The following is a 20,271-nucleotide window of genomic DNA, read 5'->3' as shown; positions in this document are numbered from 1 at the left end:
ATAAATTTTTAAGTAAATAAGTCCCCTTATTAAAAGCCAATCTATCTTTGGTGTGTTGCATTCTGGCAGCTTTAGCAAACTAAAATACTACCGTAGCTGTTTTCCCAAGTCACTTGCATTACATACTGTTTTTTATTGGAATGTCTTCCTGAATTATAGAGACCAACTAAAAGCCCCTATCCTCCTTCTTGCTTCCATGGTTTAGGTTTCAATGATGGCCCAAGCCATTACTGTGTCTCATACCATCTTAGCTTCCCAGCTGCTATAACAAATACCACACAATGGGTTGGTTTATCAAAAGGAATTTAGTGGCTCGTGGTTTCAGAGGCAACGAGGCTTGCTTCCTCCCCAAGTTAGTACGGTTGTGGCTGGCTGGTAATTTTTGAGTTCCTTAGCTTTCCCTTTACATAGTGCTTTAGTTTGAAAGCTGCCGAATGCAATATATCAGAAATGGAGTGGCTTTTAAAAATGGAATTTATTAAGTTGTAAGTTCACAGTTCTAAGGCCATGAAAATGTCCAAATTAAGTCATCCAGATAAAGATACCTTAACTCCAAAGAAAGGGCTGAGGAACTTCAGAATTTCTCTCTCAGTTGGGAGGACACATCTGCTAGCTTTCTCTCCTCATTTTATAAGGCTTCCCTGGAGTATTCAGCAGTAATTCTCCTTATTCTTAGGATATCCTTTGATCTGAAATCTTCTTTGTTTGATAGTAATACAGTGCTATAAACTTTCTTTTGATTAGTGTTACCATGGTATATCTTTTTCCTTTTTTTAAACTTTAATCGTATTTGTGTCATTATATGTAAAGTTGGATTGTTTTAGGTAGCATGTAGTTATGTCTTGCTTTTCAATCTAAGAATCTCTGCCTTTTATTGGCAGTAGCCACTTTCCAGTTCATTGCTTTAAAACAAAAAATAAAGTGTCTGCCCATGCAAAAAAGAGAAAAGAAAATAGAGGTCGTGTCCCCATCTTCTGTTTGCACCTACGATTTTTTCCCCTAATATAATATTTAAAAAGTGGTTAGTTTCTTACATAAATTTACATGGTGATGGCAGGGCATTTGGAAATCTGGCAGTGGCTGGCGGGAATGTTTGGGATATTGGATGGAGAAATTAAGAGGCAACAAGAACTACTGGTAGACAGATGTCTCTGCAGACAGTTACTGTGGTTTCCTGCTTCAACAGTGCTTGAAGGGAACCCAGCACTCACCCCAGTTGGCTGGCCACTGCTCCAACAATGCCTCCTCTCCTCAACTGCCTGCCATGACAACCACATCCCTCCTTGCAGGTGTCCCAGAACTACAACAGGGACTCTGACTGTAGTCATCAACCACCAGAGCAACCTGAAGCTCTATGCCTCTTACATCTACCCGTCAATGTCTTAATATTTTGACCATGATAATGTGGTTTTGGAGAACTTTTGCCAAATATTTTCTTCACCATTCTCATGAGGAGAGGGAAGATGTTGAGAAACTGAAGAAGTCATGGGGTGACTTCTGTGGTTATCATGGCAGTGCATGCATGTTGGGTTTCTGTAAGTTGTATCAATATCCACCAAATTCTTTCATTCGTACCACTCCTTCAAATAAAGTAATTTGGTAACCCGCCCCCCCCCCCCCGCTCCCCCCAAAAGGAACCAATAGTAGGCCTTTGCAGTAGTTTAGCCAGCATGCAGAGGACCTAAATTTCAGGGTCGTTTGAAAATGGGCCTTCCTACAGAAGGAAGGAAGGAAAGAAGTTAACAAATTGGTTTCTCTTTGGCAAATTCTTATTCTCCTGCTTTCCTGAAATTATGCAAAAGATAAAGCAATTTCAGAGTGTCTGAGCTAGAAAGGACTCGTGAAATTAGTTCCATCTCTGAAAAGAAGTTAGAAAAGTGAAATAATATGCCCCAGCTCACGCCCCTGGTTAGCGGTAGAGCTTGGAGTAGAACCAAGTCTTCTTACGATTTCCAGAAAGAAAAGAGATCGGTTAATGTTAACCTTTGTATTCCACTTAAAGAAAAAATGGTTATGTGTGCTAAGTTCTACTCTTCACCCTTGTTTTAATTTGTGGCCCACTTACAGAGTCTGAGAAAAACAGTCACAACAAAAGAAGGAAAATCATACAAAAACAGAATCAGATACATAGATTGCAACACAGAGTCACAGAGCAACCAGGGAACAGGTGAGACACAAGTGAGAGAACAAATGAAAGGAAATGAGATAAGAGACAGGGTTCCCAGTGAAGTGCCTGTAGTGTAGGGTTATTAGCTCCATCTCGTGGCCTTTGCAATGATTGCGCCAAAGTTAATTTTTGAACCCATAGTTCAAAAATAGTTCTAATTGGAGACCTGTACTTGTTGGGTGGACAAATGTAGAACAATGTTCTCAAATTGTAGTATGCCTGCGAATCACCTGGAGAGCATTTAAAAATGCAGATTCCTGGGTCTCTTCTCCCAGAGAGGCTAGTAGATCTGAAGTTGGTGAGCAAGCTCCCTAAGTGATTGCAGAAGAACCAAAAATACTGAAATACTGCAGAAGGCAATAAAAATTAGTGTGTTTACCCTCTTAGAATTTTGTGGAAAGGGTTATTCTAAGGAAAAGTGTGGAAGAAAATTGTCAAAAATTGTAAAGGGTCTGAGAGTTTACCCTATTTGCAAGCTAACCAAGTTAGCCTGCCAGTTTCATGAATGCTGGTAAAGACACAAGATTTCTGAGTCAGAAACAAAGGACAGTTTATTATTCACAACAACAGTAGTCAGAGAATCATCATTTGGGCTAGTTTACCGGTGTCCCAATTCCCACAAGCCTATGCAATGAGGGTTAGGTGATACCTAACCCACCTTTTACTTAGTGGGCTGGAATAAGACTAGTGAAAGTAAGTAAAATAATGCACGAATTGGGACAGGTCTCCGAAAAGTCACTATAAATCCTAGGAGATAATACACGGGTGCTTTAAAACCAAGCCTTTACTGAGAACCAGGAAGTCGGAACGCTCGCTTCTCCCACCCCGCGAGCATGCGATTTCCGTGGATTGGTTAAGGAAAGGGTCGGCTCCCTAGACTTCATTTCCCATTTCATTCGGAAGTAGGAGCCAGTGTCACGGAAATACCCACCAGCACAGCTGTGCATCTTCTTTCTTTGCTAAACGGGGCTGGCCCGTCCAGGACTATCGGAGAACTGATTCGGCCGGAACAGCCGGGTTCAGGGGTTCCGCCCCGCTCCTTTGGGGTTTCCGGCGCCGACCGGAACCGGGGAGGAGCCACCCGAGCGCGCCCCGCGCGGTTGGCCAGCGCCGCTGTCACTCAGCGCTGGCGCCGCCCACCGGCCGTTACGGAGTCCGGAGCCGGGTGCTAGGGGCCGGAGCCAGAGTTTCGGGCGTTGGCGCGCTGTTGGCCCCTGCCATGGAGCCAGGCCCCGCAGGGTCCCCCCGGCCTTCCCGCTCCTTCAAGGAGGAGCTGGTTTGCGCCGTCTGCTACGACCTCTTCCGTGACGCCGTGACTCTGAGCTGCGGCCACAACTTCTGCCGCGTGTGCGTGACCCGTTACTGGGAGGTGCAGGTGGCGCCCACGTGCCCGGTGTGCAAGGACCGCGCGTCCCTTGCAGACCTGCGCACCAACCACACCCTCAACAACCTGGTGGAGAAGCTGCTGCGCGAAGAGGCCGAGGGCACGCGCCGAACAGGGCGCCGTTCCTCGTACCTTTGCCGCCTGCACCGCGGCCAGTACAGCCTCTTCTGCCTCGACGACAAGGAGCTGCTGTGCTGCTCTTGCCAGGCCGATCCCCGGCACCAGGGGCACCGCGTGCAGCCGGTGAAGGACACTGCCCACGACTTTCGGGTAAGAGTGGCAGTGTGCGGAAGGTGGACTCCCTGAATCTAGAAAGGTAGCACCGGAATGGCATTTGGCTCCCGGCCCGCCTGGCCCCTGCTGTGCGTGCCGGTGAGTAGCCAGAGGCAGCCTGGGTGGAGTTGGCCATCCCCTGAGCGCACACCTGGTGGCCAAGTCAGACTGCGACCCTGCGTTTCTGACTCTGCCACACCCGGCCACTCCAGCCTGCCAGAGCTGAGTATGCCCAATCACAGCCCCTCTACCTGCTGCCCATATGTTGGTGCTTCCTCAGGACATGGGTACCTTTTTAACGCTGGTGGTCAGCAGAGGCTGCTTTCCATATCAAGATCCGCCCAGGGGACCCCAGATGGGAGAAGAGAATGTAAACAGGAAGTGAGAGCTAGGGTTAAGTGATGTTTGCAAGAGCACCTACTTGCGAAGGGCTTAGGCCCTGCATCTGTTTATGCCAACCCACTGTGGCCTGTGACCTGTGAGAAACACAGGACCCTTGAGCTTGGCACAGTTTGGAGGTGGAGGAAGAGCTCAAGCCCTGGCAAGTGATATGGAGCCTGAAAATCTCCTAAAATTGGACCCCTGCTTCCCAAGCCTGCCATTTGGCTTGTGTAACTTGGGTAGACCTCTGCCACTAGCCAGCTGGTTTATTCTGGTTCATTTTCTCAGTATCTCAATGCCTAGAGTTCCTTTGACTGTAAATAAACCAAGGGATACATGGGGAAAAGCTAACATGGGGGATTCTTTGGGATAGGAAGAAAGAATGACCAAGGAAATAAGGGATCGCTTAGCCCAAGATTTTACAGGACATTTTGATCTTTATCCATAGTAAAAGTGTATTTTACATTATGACCCAGGACACCCATTTGACTTATTGTTGAAACAAAAATTTTGTGAAAATGTCCATGGTATGTCTTACGTTTTAAAAATGTGCACGTTGTGAAATGCAAAATCACCTCCTAATAAATGGGTCAGACCTCCGGTTTGGAAAACACTGACTAGTTGGTAGGAATCTGAGTGTCCTGAAAAGGAGAGGCTCTGCAAGAGCTGCAGATGCTTGGTCTCCAGACCCTGTGGCGAGGAGGAGGCAGGGGAGGAGGAGAAGTGCTGGGTGCTGATTGGGATAGTTGAAGTAAGATTCTAAGCAGCCTGAGGGGCTGCCAATCCCTGTGGGGCTGGCAGTGGTACAGATCAGGAGATGGGCAGGGGTCAAGAGTGCTAAGGCACAGGCTCCATTTGGGGATTAAGTCTGGATTCAAGAGCAGTGAAAGCAGGCACAAGGGAGGTGTGTGATGGTCTAAAATCAGCTTATTATTATTATTATTATTATTATTATTATTATTATTATTCAGCAGATGCCTTATACCGCCAGGTCCCAGCGATACTGCAGGAAATGAGACAGACAATAATTCCTACCCTCAAAAAGCTTCAAGCAGAGTACCTGGAAGATGAGTAGTGTTAGCCAAGTGAAGAGGGTGAGGGCCGGCATTTCAGACAGGCATCAGCTTGTGTAAGGATCCAGAGGCAGGTGAGCCTCAATTTCTAGGCCCTGAGAGAATTTCAGAGCACCTAGAATGGGCCTGAAGGACACCTCCAAACCACCACAATATCTAAGCTTACTTGTGTGGTGTTGCAGCATTCAGTTCCTGTGAACCGAAGGGCCTCAGTTCCTCACTGGCTCTTGGTTAGAGGCTGTTTTCAGTTCCTTGCCCCATGGGCTATTCTGCAGAGGAGCTCACAAGATGGCAACTGGCTTCTACCCAAGCGAGCAAGCAAGAGATTAGCTCTGTCACCTAATCTCAGAAGTCACATCCTATCAGTTTTGTCCCATTCTGTTGGTTAGAAGCAAGTCACTAGTCCATCCCCCACTCGAGGAAAGGGGATTCTACAAGGAAATGAATTCCAGGAGGCAGAGATCATTAGAGGCCATGTGATCCCATTTGTGTGACTGCCTGCTTCAGCCTTCCTTCCCGCCCCCAATGACTCACATCCTTCCCACGTGCAAAACGCACCCATCTCTTCCCAAGATTTCCTAAACATCTCATACCATTACAGCATCAGTTCAAAGTACAGAATCTCATCATCTAAATCAGATACAAATGTGGATGAAGCTTTGGGGAGCGAAGCTTTATCATCTCCCCAGAGGATGGCATTATCAGGGGATCATCTTCAGGCTTCCTGCTGTTACCATCTAGGTTCAAGTCCTAGTTTTATCGTGTATTAGATAGAAAATGATGGGCCTTGTATATAAAAAAGAAGCAATAGTTCTTTAAGTAGTCCCATGAGATAAGCAATAATTAAAGTTAAAAAAAAACCTTTTACTAAGCACAAAATATTTGAATTAAAGTATTTCATGTGACCCACACAATATTAAAATATAGGAAGGGGCAGTAGTGGACATGTGGTATAGTTAAGGCCTCATGGAAAATAACTGGGTCAGCTCCATAATCAGTCCAGTTTTGGAAATAGAGAAAGGAGCCTGTGGCCACACTGACTTTGCAGTCCTATGCGCATGGCACAGGAATTGATGTTCCAGCCTAGGCTAGACCCGAGAGAGAACAGGTCCCTTCACCTCTTAAGCCCTGTCTCCCCATTGGTACTAGGTATAAAACGAAAGGGCCGTTTTTGGAAGTTACCTGAGGGCCCTTTATGTTGTAAACTTTGATTCAGGACAAGGACTGTACTTATTATTCAGCTGTGCTCTGCAGTGTTTGGCACACACCAGGTTCAACAGATGTTGAATTGTACTGATGTTAACATGGAATCCCAGTTATAAATGAGGTTGTGTGTGTCTTCCTGCTTGCTCTAACTTGCCTCCTTGCTTTCTCCTCATTCCTCATATTAGGCAAAGTGTAGGAACATGGAGCAGGTGCTACAAGAGAAAGCCAAGGCCTTCTGGGCCATTCAACGCTCCTACGAGGCCATCGCCAAGCACAATGAGGTGAGTGCATGCTCAGGCTGAGATGGGACATTGGCAACACCTAGGGAGGTCAGCGGGGAGAGGCGAGGGTGCTCAGGCACCAGACGTGGCTAAAGTCACCCACCAGCTAACTTCCCCAGCTCCAATGGACTTGTATAGCCCTGTGACCCTGATTGTGTCTACTCTACCTTGGCCCTTAAGAGTCCTGGGCAAGCCTGTGCCAGCACAGAGGCTTAAAAAGTCACCAAGGCCATCTGCTCTACGGTTAAGAATAACATTCAGCACTTGCCGCACATCATCATGTATTGTTTGCGCAAGCTAATGATGGCCTGGGAGTCAGTAGTTTCTTCCTTTTCTCTCACTCCCTACATTCACCCCAGTCTCCCAAATACATCACATCTGTCTAATACTCTTTACATGCACTGCTGCCATCCCAGTGCAGGTCACCAGTGTCCCTCACCTGGACTTCTGCAGGAGCCCTCTTAACTGGACTCTGTGTGTCCACCCTTGTTCTTCTGTGGTCCACCCTCCATGGACTGGAGTGAGCTTTTAGAAAAATACATGGATCGTCTCACTCATCTGCTTAAAACTGCTCTGCACCTTCCTGTCACCCTTAGAATAAAATCCAGATTCCTTACTCTAAGGCCATCACCTGACTCCCAACCTGCCCTCAGCTTCATCTCCTGCCGTTCTCTGCTTCGTGCTCTCTGCTCCTGCAGTTTGGGCCTTCTTTATGTCCCCTCAGCAAGCAAGCCCCCTGGAGTCTTCTTCCCATATCCTTTCCACTCTCAGCATTTTTGTCGTGAAAATCTCACCTCAAATGTCGCTTCTGAGATGCTTTTCTCTGATTGTCCTCACCAGAGTAACCCTCCTCTGTCGCTCTGAGTCATACTCTCCTTGCTTAATTTCCTCATAAAACTTCATTACCTGTAATTATCTTTTATGTTTTTTATTTACTTTTTATTTCCTCCTATTAAAATATAATGAAAGCAAGTTGCACTTTTCCCAATATCTAGAAGATATTGGCACATATTAGGTCATCAGTAAATGTTTGCTAATTGAATGAATGAACTGGCTCTCATCTGTCCCCACTATTGTGGTTAGACCTCTTCATCTATGTCCTATTTAGATTGACAGCCTAGTATCCGATGGTTTATCCTGGTTCTGGTCTGTCACTCTCTGAGGCACTTGCTTCTAGGAATTACTGCTCAGTTGGACCTGTCCCAGCCAATATACCTGGCTCGGGCTGCTGAGCACCACTCTGAAGGCCCTGCAGTGCCCTCCAGTGTCCATGTGTCTGTAGAAGAAGACTAGGCTTAAAAAAGAGCCTCATTGATAGCTGGCTGTTCTAGTTTACTAGCTGCCAGAATGCAATATACCAGAAATGGAACAACTTTTAAAAAGGGGAATTTATTAAGTTGCTAGTTTACAGGTCTAAGGCTGTGAAATTGTCCAAATTAAAACAAGTCTATAGAAATGTCAAATCTAAGACATCCAGGAAAAGATACCTTAGTTCAAGAAGGCCAATGACTTGCAGCATTTCTCTCTCAGCTGGAAGGGCACGTGGCGAACATGGCGGCATCTGCTAGCTTTCTCTCCAGGCCTCGTGCTTCATGAGGCTCCCTGGGAAGTGTTTTCCTTCTTCATCTCCAAAGGTCGCTGGCTGGTGGTCTCCGTGGTTCTCTCGTCTTTCTGTCGCAGTTCTTTGGCTCTCTCCTTGTTTTCAAAAAGGAGCACTCTCCAAAATGTCTCCTCTTTTATAGGATTCCAGTAAATTAATCAAGACTCACGTCTCCATCTAATTAAGTTTAATACCCACAGTTGATTGAGTCACATCTCTGTGGAGATAACCTAATCAAGTCTCCAATCTATAGACTGAATAGGGATCAGAAGAAACTGTTGCTCCCACATGACTGATTAGGATTAAAACATGACTTTTCTAGGGTACATAAATCCTTCCAAACCAGCACACTGGCAAAGGACTTTCCACAAGAGCCACAGAGCTGGTGGGGCAGAAGAAAAGAAAGGGTTGTGAATTTTTGAGAAGTCAGGGTAGTAACCTCAAAACAAGACCTATTTTCAAACCCAGGCTGGCTCTCCAGGCACATACCTCAACCCCTCCAAGCCAATATGCTCATCTACAAAAAGATAACAATTCCCTCTTCTAGGATTTTTAAAACATTCCAATAAGATAATGCATATGAAGTGCCCACCAGCAAGAAGTAATTCAGCAAATGTTCGTTCTTCACAGTTTTTTTCTGAAACTTTACAGACAAAAAACACTGATTAGAGAAATGGCATTTTTCATACGAATCATTTTGTCGTTATATTGTCAAAGCCATGAATATATGTTGAACTTTCAAATCCCAAAATGAGATTACTAACCTGCCATTTCCAGAAAGCACATTTTGAGTTGTTTTTCCAATAGTGGTATGGAACTGTAGAACTTCTTCTCTGTACTTTTAATTGATTTCCGTTTGTGGCTAAAACCGTGTAACTGGGTTGCTTTGTCCTGGCTTGCAGTGACCTCCCTGGCTGTCCCAGGCATTATGGAACTCTTCTTTTTGCTGAAGGAAAGGGTAACTTGGTCAGCTGTGAAACCCAGCTTGATTGATGTTTTTCTTTTTAAATACAATTAATCCAGCTTGAGGTGTAAAGTAAAAGTTTTGATAGGTATCCCCTTAATGAGTGGCTTTATCTGCCAGCATTGAAGGTGGCTAGCAATAACTTTGCACGTGCTGGTTTTTCTGCTTTGCTCTGTTCTTTATCTTCCTTGCAAAAAAATCATCTTGAATTTCGCCCTCTCTGACACTAACTTTATCAGTCTTTTACTTAATATTTACCAACCTGACATTTCAACAATGCCATCTGTTCTCATTTGCATTTCTTTGTTAATAAGTATCTTTTCACAAGTGTGATAGCTATTTGCATTTCTTTCATAAATGCTCATTCACATTCTTTTTTTCCTTGGGATATTTCTCTTTTCTTAGTGGATTTTAAAAAATGCTCTGTATATTAATAATGATAACAATCCATCGCATATGTTGCAAATATTTTTTGTAATTTATCAATCCTTTTCACATGGTTTCTTGATATATAAAATTTATCTTTATATGTTTTTAATTATCACATTGTTTCTTTGGGGCTTCTCAGTTTCATATCATGCTAAGGAAGGTCTTTCTCATTCCAAGATTAGAAGAATTTTTCTGTTTTTTGAGTACATTTATGCTTGTTTTATTTGTTCTTTTTGTTGTCTGATTAGGAATGTGCATATTATTTATGATTCAATTTGAAAACAAATACTTTTTACTATTTCAGTAAACCTATATTAGACAACTTTGAAGTCCTAATTAATTGGAAGGCAAATCATTTTTTAAATTATTACTATTTGCAATAATTCATTTTATGATTCAGAGTTTTTCTTGCTACTGTGAAACCTGAACAAGATGCAGAACGTTGTATGATTAGGGAGTTTTAGGACTACAGTTGTCTTCTGTAAGGGGTGATTTCATTTTTTAAAAAATACATCAAAACAACCTCATTATACTGTTTAACATCCCTATTTTAAATGTGAAATTATAAATTTGTGCTGATAAAATACATTTATATTTTATCTGTTAGATTCTACATATGATTTTGAAACTAGAGTGTTTTGCTAAAAATCTGAAAGACACTGGACTAGGTGATCACAGAGGCTCTCTCCTTATCTGACCTTCTGTGACTTAAGGGCCTCCGGGTTCCCTCCTGCTCTCTGCTGTAGGTGGAGGCTGCTTGGCTGGAAGGTCGAATCCGACAGGAGTTTGACAAGTTTCGAGAATTTTTGAGAGTGGAGGAGCAGGCTCTCCTGGATGCCATGTCCGAGGAGGCGAGGCAGAAGCAGGTTCTGGCCGAAGAGAAGATGAAGCAGCTTGCAGAAGAGACAGAGGCGCTGGCACAGGAGATTGACCGGCTGCAGATGGAGATGAAGGAAGATGATGTTTCTTTTCTCATGGTGAGGAGCTCATTGCTCTGGTTTCAGTGACCTGACCAATGATCAGGGCCAGTGGGGAGCCATAGACCACATCTTGACCCTCCCGGCCATGCCAGTCTGCTGTGGATCCAGGAGACTGCCTGGAGGAGCTTACAGATGAGGTTTTCTGCTGGTGTAAAGATGCTAAAAAGATTTTAATTAGACCACAGTTCTTGAGAGCCTCTTCATTTCCTAGGAGTCTTTGTGTTGCTTTCTGGCATCATTATAGCAATTTCATCTCTTCTTCTGTTAGGAATAAAGTGGGGCTGCCTCTGATAGCAATGATACAGAGGAACCAGCAGAACAGTCTATGCAGGGTAAAGTCAGCTTAGGACCTCAGGTGAGGTCAGGAATTTCCACAAGGATCCACTGGTAGGATCCTTGCCTTCAGTGAGTTAACTCTGGCTTCACACCAAATTAATGAGTATTGGAACTGAGCCAGTCAGAGCCCCTGAGACATGCTATGCTAGTCCCTCACCTCCTTAGTGGTAGGGTTCCTGATTCTTCTGGTGGTCTGTCCCTGGCACTTTTTGGGGATATAGCTAATTTGGAAAGGCTGTGCAAGAGAACAGCTGAAGACAGGAAAGTCTTGCAAGTTGATGGGGAAAAGCCACAAGAAGCAGTCCTACCAAACTCATGCTCGCATTTATTTACTGTTGGGTTGTTGAGACCATTGTCCACCTCAGACATGGTCCTCCTTTATCAAAACTCTGAGATCTAGTGCCAGGAAAGCTGCCTTCTGACCAGTGGTATCCTGTTAGTTTGCTTAGCCAGTAGTGTCTTTACCTGTGCTGTGCTGTAGTTGTTAGGAAATGAAGAACCAAATGTCAGAAATTGAATGGGACCTCTTAGCAAATGAACTCTTTACTATTTCTCTACCCTTATATTCTCTTTGCCTTGTCTATTTGTATCCTAGTGTGTATATTTTTACAAGTTACTCCAAATGCTTTCTGATAAGAAGCTCATAAAAATAAATAACACAAATAGAAACTATAATTCTTCTTTGTAAAGAAGCGAAGCTAGCTTTCTTCAATGCTGTGTATTGTTATTAAATAAAGTAAGGCAGCCAAATGTTTGTTTATAAACATATCTCGAGCAAAAAATGTTAAATTAGCACAAAATAGATTTTGAGTGAGCTTGTGTGGACATAAAGACCCTATACCAAGAAGCTGAGATTTAAAATCTCCTTTGAAAATTAAAAAATATATATAACAGATGCCCACATGTACTAAATATTTAAATGTAACTGTATTAGTTTCCTATGGCTGCTGTAACAAATTACCACAAATCCAGTGACTTAAAACAGCAGGTATTTGTTACTTCACAGTTCTGGAGGTGAGAAACCTGAAATTGTTCTTATGGGGCAAACATCACAATGTCAACAGCGCTGTGTTCTGGGAGCTCTGGGGAGAATCTGTGCCTTGGCTTTTCCAGCTTTGAGAAGCAGCCTCTGTTCTTGACACTGGTTATATCACTCTTTTTAATTTAATTTAATTTTATTTTATTTTTTATTGAGAAATTTTCACACATACGCAGTCCATCCATAGTATACAATCAAGGGTTCACGGTGTCATCACATAGTTGTATATTCATCGCCATGATCATTTTTAGAATGTTTACATCACTCCAGAAAAATAAATAAAAAGAAAAAACTTAGACATGCCATACCCCTTACCCTCCCTCTCATTGACCACTAGTATTTCAAACTACCCAGTTTTTTTTTACCCCTTATCCCCCGCTATTATTTATTTATTTTTTTAATCCTTATTTTTTTTACTCATCTGTCCATAACCTGTAAAAAGGAGCATCAGACACAAGATTTTTACAATCACATGGTCACTTTGTAAAAGCTATATAATTATATAATCTTTAAGAATCAAGGCTCCTGGAACACAGTTCAGCAGTTCCAGGTACTTCCCTCCAGCCACCCCATTACACCATAAACTAAAGAGAGATATCTATATAATGCGTAAGAATAACCTCCAGAATAACCTCTTGACTCTTTGAAATCTCTCAGCCACTGAAACTTTGTTTTGTCTCTCTTTTTCCCTTTGGTCCAGAAAATTTTCTCAATCCCGTGATGCCAGGTCCCAGCTCATCTTGGGAGTCATGTTACCAGGGAGATTCACACCCCTATAGAGTCATGTCCCATGGAAGGGGGGGAGCAGTGAGTTCACCTGCTGAGTTGGCTGAGAGAAGCCACATCTGAGTAACAAAAGAGGTTTTCTGGGGGTGACTCTTAGGCTTAATTATACATAGGCTTAGCTTCTCCTTTGCAAGAATAAGTTTCATAGAGGTGAACCCCAGGTTCGAGGCCTGAACCTATTGAATTGGTCATCCCTGCTGCTTGTCAAGAATATCAGGAATTCCCCCAGATGGAGAAGTTTAATATTTCTTCCTATCTCCCCAGTTGCTCAAAGGCTTTGCAAGTACCTTTTTTAATTCTCTTCCCAAATTACTCTGAGATATATTAGGACATCACACTAACCTGTACAAACTAACAAGATCTCATGCCCTATTCAAGATTACAAGGACTTATGGTGTTCAACTCAGCTGACGATACAAGTTAAATTAGGTAATGTGCTACCCAAAATATAAATTTTCTACCAAATAAACAACTCTCCCTTTGGTCTCACATAGAAGTTGAAGTTTTAAAATATGACGATATCATCCTTTACCTTGTATTCTGATCTACCTCAGTCCTATCCAGATGCACTTCATTCGTATCTCTAGTTGAAATCTGGTCACTTTTTCAGCTTTTTAAAAAGTTGCTGTACAGGGTAATGCTGACTTTCATAGCTGTAGAACTCTAACTCTGAGTCTCAGGTGTCACACTGATACCTGAAGTGCCAGGGAATGGCCAGGTTATACATAAATCTCTCAATATCTCAGAATTTAGAAATACTAGTAACAACTCCGGAATAGATGTGACTGTTGTAGGAGCTTACAATCTAGAGCCCTTAACAATAAGCCCCAATCTGATAACTCATGCTCTCGACTTCAGTGGTCCACATTTGTTTGTTATAGTTATTCCATATCAGTGAAGCTTGATAATATTTTTTTGTTCCTGGCAGTTCATTCAACATACTGTCCTTAGGGTTCATTCACCTAGTTGCATGCCTCACATGGTCATATCACTCTTGCCTCTGATCCGTTGTCATGTCTTCTCTCTCCTCTGACTCTGACTTCCCACGTTCCTCTTGTAACAACACCTGTGATCACCCTGAGCCTGCCTGGACAGTCCAGGGTCATCTCCCATCTCAAGATTCTTAACCACATCTGCAGAGTCCCGTTTGCTGTATAAAGTAACATATTCACAGGTTCTGGGGATTAGGACATAGATGTCTTTGGGGGTAGGAGGGCATTATTCTGTCGACCACAAATAACCCTGCTGTATAGAAAAATCCTTTGAGGAAGGAGATCCTACAAAAGTGCTGCAGTGCATCAGGCGGGTCGTCTCCTGCAGTGCTGTGAGCCGTCAGGTCCCCTCTAATGAGCTCCTGCTCGTGGCTGCCCATTTGGGCTCTCCTGGCCCCATATTACCATTTTTATTTTTCTTTAACTTCATTCACACCCCTCAGACCCTTCCTACATCTTTGCCCTTTCACTTTTCCCTGTCTTGCCTGCAACCTAAAGGCCTCCTTAGTGTTAGAAAATATCCCCCCGCCCCAACCCCAGTTGGCCTTCCCTGTGTTAAGAGGCATTGGTTCAGGAAAACCAGAAGTCACAAGACGAGGGACCGAGGAAGAAGCGGACTTGTCTTCAGGAGGGCAGGTGTGGGAAGATTAGGAACCCCATTGTTTTTCTGTGGCTCCTTCTGTAAGTTACCCTGAGTTAATAGCTACATAAAGTGTGGATGCTCCAAAGGAAAGGAAATGCCATACATGAACCGCTAAGGGTCCTGTGAATTCTCCTGTTCTGTGAGTTGTCTTTTCACTTTTTTGATGTCCTTTGAAGCACGGAAGTTTTTCATCTCTATGAAGTCCAGCTTAGTTGTTTTTTCTTTTGTTGCATGTTTGCTCTTTTGGTATCTTACCTAAGAAACCATTGCCTACCTCTAAGTCATAAAATTTATTCCTACGTTTTCTTCTAAGAGTTTTGTCATTTTAGCTCTTATATTCAGGTCTTGATCCATTTTGAGTTAATTTTTGTATATGGCATGAGGTAGAAGTACGACCTCATTCTTTTGCATGGGGATGTCCAGTTGTCCCCGTACCACATTCTTTCTCCATTGAATTGTGTTGGCACTTAGGTCAAAAATCAATTTAAACGTGAGGATGTATTTCTGGGCTTTGCATTCTAGTCCATTGGTCTCTATATGTGTCCTTATTAATCAATACCACACTGTCTTGCTTACTGTTACTTTGTAGTAAGTTTTGAAATTGGAATGTTTGATTCCCCCAACATTTTCCTTCTTTTTCAAGATTGATTTGGCTCCCTGGGTACCTTGAATTTCCATGTGAATTTTAGGATCAGCTTTTCAGCTCCTGCAAGGAAACCAGCTGGAATTTTGATAGGGATTTCATTGAATTAATTCTAGTTGGTCACTTTGGGGACTAATATTTTATCTTCTGATCCATGAACATGGGATGTATGACTCCTTTTGAAATCAGAAACTTATATGTTTTCTCTGTGTCTGTGTTTGTGTGCCTGTGGATTTTCTCTCTTTCAGAAACACAAGAGCCGAAAACGCCGGTAAGTTGCCAAGGCTGGTGGTAGGGAGGGAAGAGCAGGCAAAAATACCAGGGATGCAAACCCCAGTGGCCCCAGCTGAGGGTAATACAAAGAGAGTGGTGAGAAGGGCCAAGAGGAGAGAGCCCTTTTTTCAAGGCACGCAAATCTGATTTTGTACTGGTATACTTACTTGTTTCCCTTAGTGTGGCTATGGGGCTCACTGTCTACCTGAAAGAAAGAGAGTGTGCCATCCTGGACTTAGCTCACATTTCTCCGTGGGTTTGCCTGACCTTTAGGCCACTGCCTTGGTCACCTCCCTCCCTCTGAGAGCCTCAGGATACATAGGTTTGTTTTGAGTTCCAAGGGATGAATAAGGAAGAACTTTGTCTCAGTCAACACTCTTCAGAGATGAAAATGAATGTCTGGGTGGTAGTGAGTACCTTGTCACTGGAGGTCTTCAAGCAGAGGCCAGATGACACCTTGTTGGGGGTTCAAGCAGCAACTGGGACTCTTGGACTAGATGACCCTTCAGGTCCCTTTCAACCCAAACAAGCTATGAGCAGATGTGTGCGATTTCTGCTCTCAAAGATGGGGAAAGTATGTCTTATCACCTCATGTTTATATTTATCCACTTGGAGCAGGATGAGCCCCTATGCTGGGTTCCTGATGGGGTGTAAGCAGCCCAGTTTGCTCCTGATTCATCTCCCATCATAACCCATTTTGGGTTTGTCTTGAAGAAGGTGGCCAGGAAATGTAGTTCCATGACAAGGGGTCGAGTCTTGCTCCCTATTTCCAGTTATCTTTAATTAGCCCAGGATGCAGTCGAGTCCTGCTGCCATGCCCTGTTCTCCTTGCCCAGACTCTTCTGCACCACGGACCCAGAACCTGTCCAGCCTGGACTGCTTATCAACGTCTGCAAGTACCTGGACTCCCTGCAGTACCGCGTCTGGAAGAAGATGGTCATGTCTGTTGAATCTGGTGAGTAGAAGCAGGCATTGGGGACGAGGAGCCAATTGAACATGTCTTCCAGTTGTCACTTCATCAGACTGTCCTCATCCATCAGCTCATTTCTTCTCCAGTGTCTTCTAGACAGGTCCCTGTCACCCTGCTCCTGCTCCAACTCTTTCTCTCACTGCTCAAACCCCTGGCAGGAGTTGCTCTTATTCAGTCCTAACATCTCTACAATAAGGAAAAATGATCTCCCGCCTCAGTTAGAACACTATTTAAGACACAGTGAAAGACCCCTCCACGGCCCTTTTATTTCTAGAATCACCTCTCCCTGGTGATTCCAGGTCACGCATGTTCCCCGTTCATGGTTTTACTAGGAGAAATGCTGGCTACGCAGAGAGGTAGTACATGCTTTTCTTCACCATCACATGGGGTGTGTGAGCAACCCAAGTCCCCGGAAGGGCTGCTCCTTCCATGGCCCAGGGCCAGGTGGAGCATAGTTGGCTAGTTTTCTGGAGGCTGGCGTAGCAGAAAGGAGGGATGCAAAAATTGCTGACTGTTCCCCTCTCTTCCCCTCTGCTCTCAGTACCCTTCAGCTTCGATCCCAGCACAGCGGCTGGCTGGCTGTCCGTCTCCGATGACCTCACTGGCGTCACCAACCATAGCTATCAAGTCCGGGTGGAGAACCCCGAGCGCTTCTTCTCGGCCCCTTGTCTGCTAGGCTCCCAGATCTTCTCCCAGGGCTCCCACGCTTGGGAGGTTGACCTGGGGGGGCTGCCAAGCTGGCGGGTGGGCGTGATGCGAGTCCACCAGGACTCCAGGACAGAAGGGCACTCACACAGCTGCTACCACGACACCCATTCGGGCTTCTGGTACCTGTGCCGCACGCAGGGGGCCGAGGGGGACCACTGCATGACCTCGGACCTGTCCATGCCACCGATGGTCCTTGGCATCCCACGCCGCCTGCGAGTGGAGCTGGAGTGCGGGGAGGGTGAGCTGTCCTTCTATGACGCTGAGCACCACTGCCACCTCTACACGTTCCACGCCCGCTTCGGGGACGTGCGTCCCTACTTCTACCTAGGGGACACGCCGGCCGATGGGCCCCCCGAGCCTCTGCGCATCTGTCCCCTGCGTATCACCGTCAAGGAAGAGCTGGATGGCTGAGGTCGGCGCCCGCACTGCTGCCGCTCGAACACCTCTGGGCCTCATGTCGTGGGCATTTTTTCTCTCGGTTCATCCTGATGTCCACATTCACTTGGTGCCTCTCTACCACCCGCCAGCTTTTCAGGGGTCCTCCTACTGCCTTCTCTTGCCCTTTTTCCATAACTCCAGACCCAACCTGGTTTTCCTTTTTGTCTCTTCCCTGCCCACAATTAAAGTCATCCTAGAGGTATGGGATCCAGGCTCTCCTAGAGTCAGTGACACTTTCAAGGATGTGGGTTATTTCTGGGGATTGTGTTTGCTTCTACAATGGGCCTTTGCCGTTGCTGTGGTGTTGGGGCAGGACCAAGGGCTCAGCCTGTTGCTTATACCAGTATTTTAAACTAATCCATAGAGCCTCCCTGGGGCCCCTGCAGGGCAGGAGGCAAGGCTGCCCCACGGATTGGCTCTGATTTATTTATTTATACTTCTGTATGATTTCCTCTCTAGAGAGTTCCAAGGCACTTTAAAACACAATTTTTTAAAAACCATGCTTTTGACCTGTTCCTTCTCTGGGGCCTCAGTTTTCTCATCTCCAAATGAGACAGTTGGTTGAGAAGATTTTGTTTTGTAATTGCTCTGGAGGAGATTACTGATTAATTCCTACAGAGGTAGGAGCCAGGAAGGGAAGACAGGGCCTTTTCAGCTAGGGAAGAAAGGAAAGGGAAAATGCTTTCTGGGGATGGTGCTGTGGTTTCCCTCAGCCATGCAGGAGCCAGCAGGCGATCGGGAAGCAGATCCTCGGCCCTCGCCGCCGCCTCTGCTTTGCTGACCCCAACCTCCCTCATCCTAAACCTCTTGCTTGGCCACTTTTGTTTTCATCTGTTTCTTTTCCCTTCCTCGTGCCTACAGACTGGCACCTCGGCCATTTCTTTCTCAACACATGCCCATAGGCAGTTTTTGTCAACCCATCGCATCCTTGGCAGCAGCAGTGTAAAGAAAATATTTTCCTGTAGGAAAAGATTACATGCAGAGGCTACATTCCAGACCAGGGACTCTTTATCTTTTCTCCTGCCTGGGCTCCCGTGTCCACAAACTCTGATGTTTTACACTAAAAAGTGTGGCTCAAATCCTGTAATTTGGCCGTGAGCACATTGGATACATCGGCTAAACTAAAAAAGCAGAGGTCACCTACTTTCCTGCCAGGCAGGAAGTGCCAGTGTGTGTGAAGCCGGCCAGGTATGGGCGGCCGGGAGGGCTGCGGGGGTGGGCCAGCCACCATGCACGCCCTGCCCCGGTGCTCACACTCCAAAAACATTCAGGGCACTTTGGAAGCCAGTCACATCCGCAGCCTCTACGATAAAGTGTTTGTTACATATAACTTCTATATAATAAATTTGACCTGAAATTATTTTGTTAGTTATAATAACTTTTTTAGATATTGAAGAGTTTTTTCAGGACAATTTGTATAACCCAGGTCTCTTTTAAAAAATAAAAATGAAATGGGAGCTAAAACCCACTTTTTTCTTTGGTGTACGTTCTTTCAATGTTCTAGTAAACAAAAGGGTTAAAAAATATATAATTTCATTGTCTAATGAATTGCACTGTAAGAGGAATTGCTTTTTTTTTTAATGACTATCACAACATCTGAAATATGTGAGGTTTCAGTGGAGTCTTTAATTGTGAAAGTTTGGAAAAGCAATGTTTTTTGAAAATGTGTTCTTACTCATCTTTACTGTTTCTTCCTTATTAGATGTCAGTTCATTATCAGGTGCATGATTTGCAAAAAATTTTCTTTCATTCTGTGGGGTGTCTTTCATTTTTTTGATGATGTCCTTTGAAACTACAAACTTAAAAGTTTGATCACATCCAGTTTATTTTTTCTTTTGTTGCATGTGTCCTAGAATGAGCTCATTATATATATATATATAATCAAAATATATATAATTTTTTTAATTGTGAAAAATAACATATACAAAAAAAGCAATGTATTTCAAAGCATATTACAACAATCAGTTATAGAACAGATTTCAGAGTTTTGTTATGGGTTACAGTTCTTTGATTTTAGGTTTTTCCTTCTGGCTTCTCCAAAACACTGGAGACTAAAAGAAATATCAATATAATGATTTGGGAGTCCTACTCATTTGTTAAATCCTATCTTTTTATAACTCTACCTTCTCCTTTGACTTTTTTTAATTTTTAATTTTTTTGATATATATTCACATACCATGTAATCATCCAAAGTTACAATCAGTGAGTCACAATATCATATAGCTGTGCATTTATCATCACAATTGACTTTTTAAAATTTTTTTTGTGAAAATAGTATATATACAAAAGAGCAATAAATTTCAAAGCACATCACAACAACCGGCTGTAGAACAGATTTCAGGGTGTGGTATGAGTTAACAATTCTACGATTTTAGATTTTTACTTTAGCTGCTCTAAGATACTGGAGTAAAAGAAATATCAATATAATGATTCAGCACTCATACTCATTTATTAAACTCTGCCTTCTCTGTAACTCCACCATGACCTTTGATCTTTCTCCCACTGTTTAGGGTGTATTTGGACTATGCCCATTCTAACTTTTTCATGTTGGAACGGACTGCCAGTAATATTGAATTCACTTTTAACTCTGTGCTTAAGCCCATATATTCTGAGTTCTGGATTTTGCTTAGAGATGATGAGTTGTTCTGTTGACAGGAATCCTGATCCAGGAGCCCACTAATTCTTCCATTAAACCCCCTGAGCCT

The 20,271-nt window shown here is 43.9% G+C and overlaps 1 protein-coding gene across 2 annotated transcripts; it reads left to right on the top strand.

The window, feature by feature from the left end:
• Positions 1-3,253: 3,253 nt before the first annotated feature.
• On the top strand, positions 3,254-19,322 carry TRIM35 (tripartite motif containing 35). Of its 2 annotated transcripts, none has more exons than XM_077152850.1 (6): positions 3,254-3,821; positions 6,670-6,765; positions 10,505-10,735; positions 15,426-15,448; positions 16,287-16,405; positions 16,962-19,322. In XM_077152850.1, exons 1-6 carry the CDS (start codon positions 3,387-3,389, stop codon positions 17,537-17,539), a joined length of 1,482 nt encoding a protein of 493 aa, XP_077008965.1. In that variant the 5' UTR covers positions 3,254-3,386; the 3' UTR covers positions 17,540-19,322. The 2 variants fall into 2 exon arrangements, with proteins under 2 accessions (XP_077008965.1, XP_077008966.1); XM_077152851.1 differs by having other exon boundaries at positions 16,238-16,405; positions 16,962-17,080.
• Positions 19,323-20,271: the final 949 nt, after the last annotated feature.

Source organism: Tamandua tetradactyla, chromosome 3 (genome assembly GCF_023851605.1).
Source record: "Tamandua tetradactyla isolate mTamTet1 chromosome 3, mTamTet1.pri, whole genome shotgun sequence".
Taxonomy (NCBI): Eukaryota; Metazoa; Chordata; class Mammalia; order Pilosa; family Myrmecophagidae; genus Tamandua; species Tamandua tetradactyla.
The sequence above is the reverse complement of the archived record's forward strand: the minus strand, read 5'-3'. Positions and strand labels throughout refer to the sequence as shown.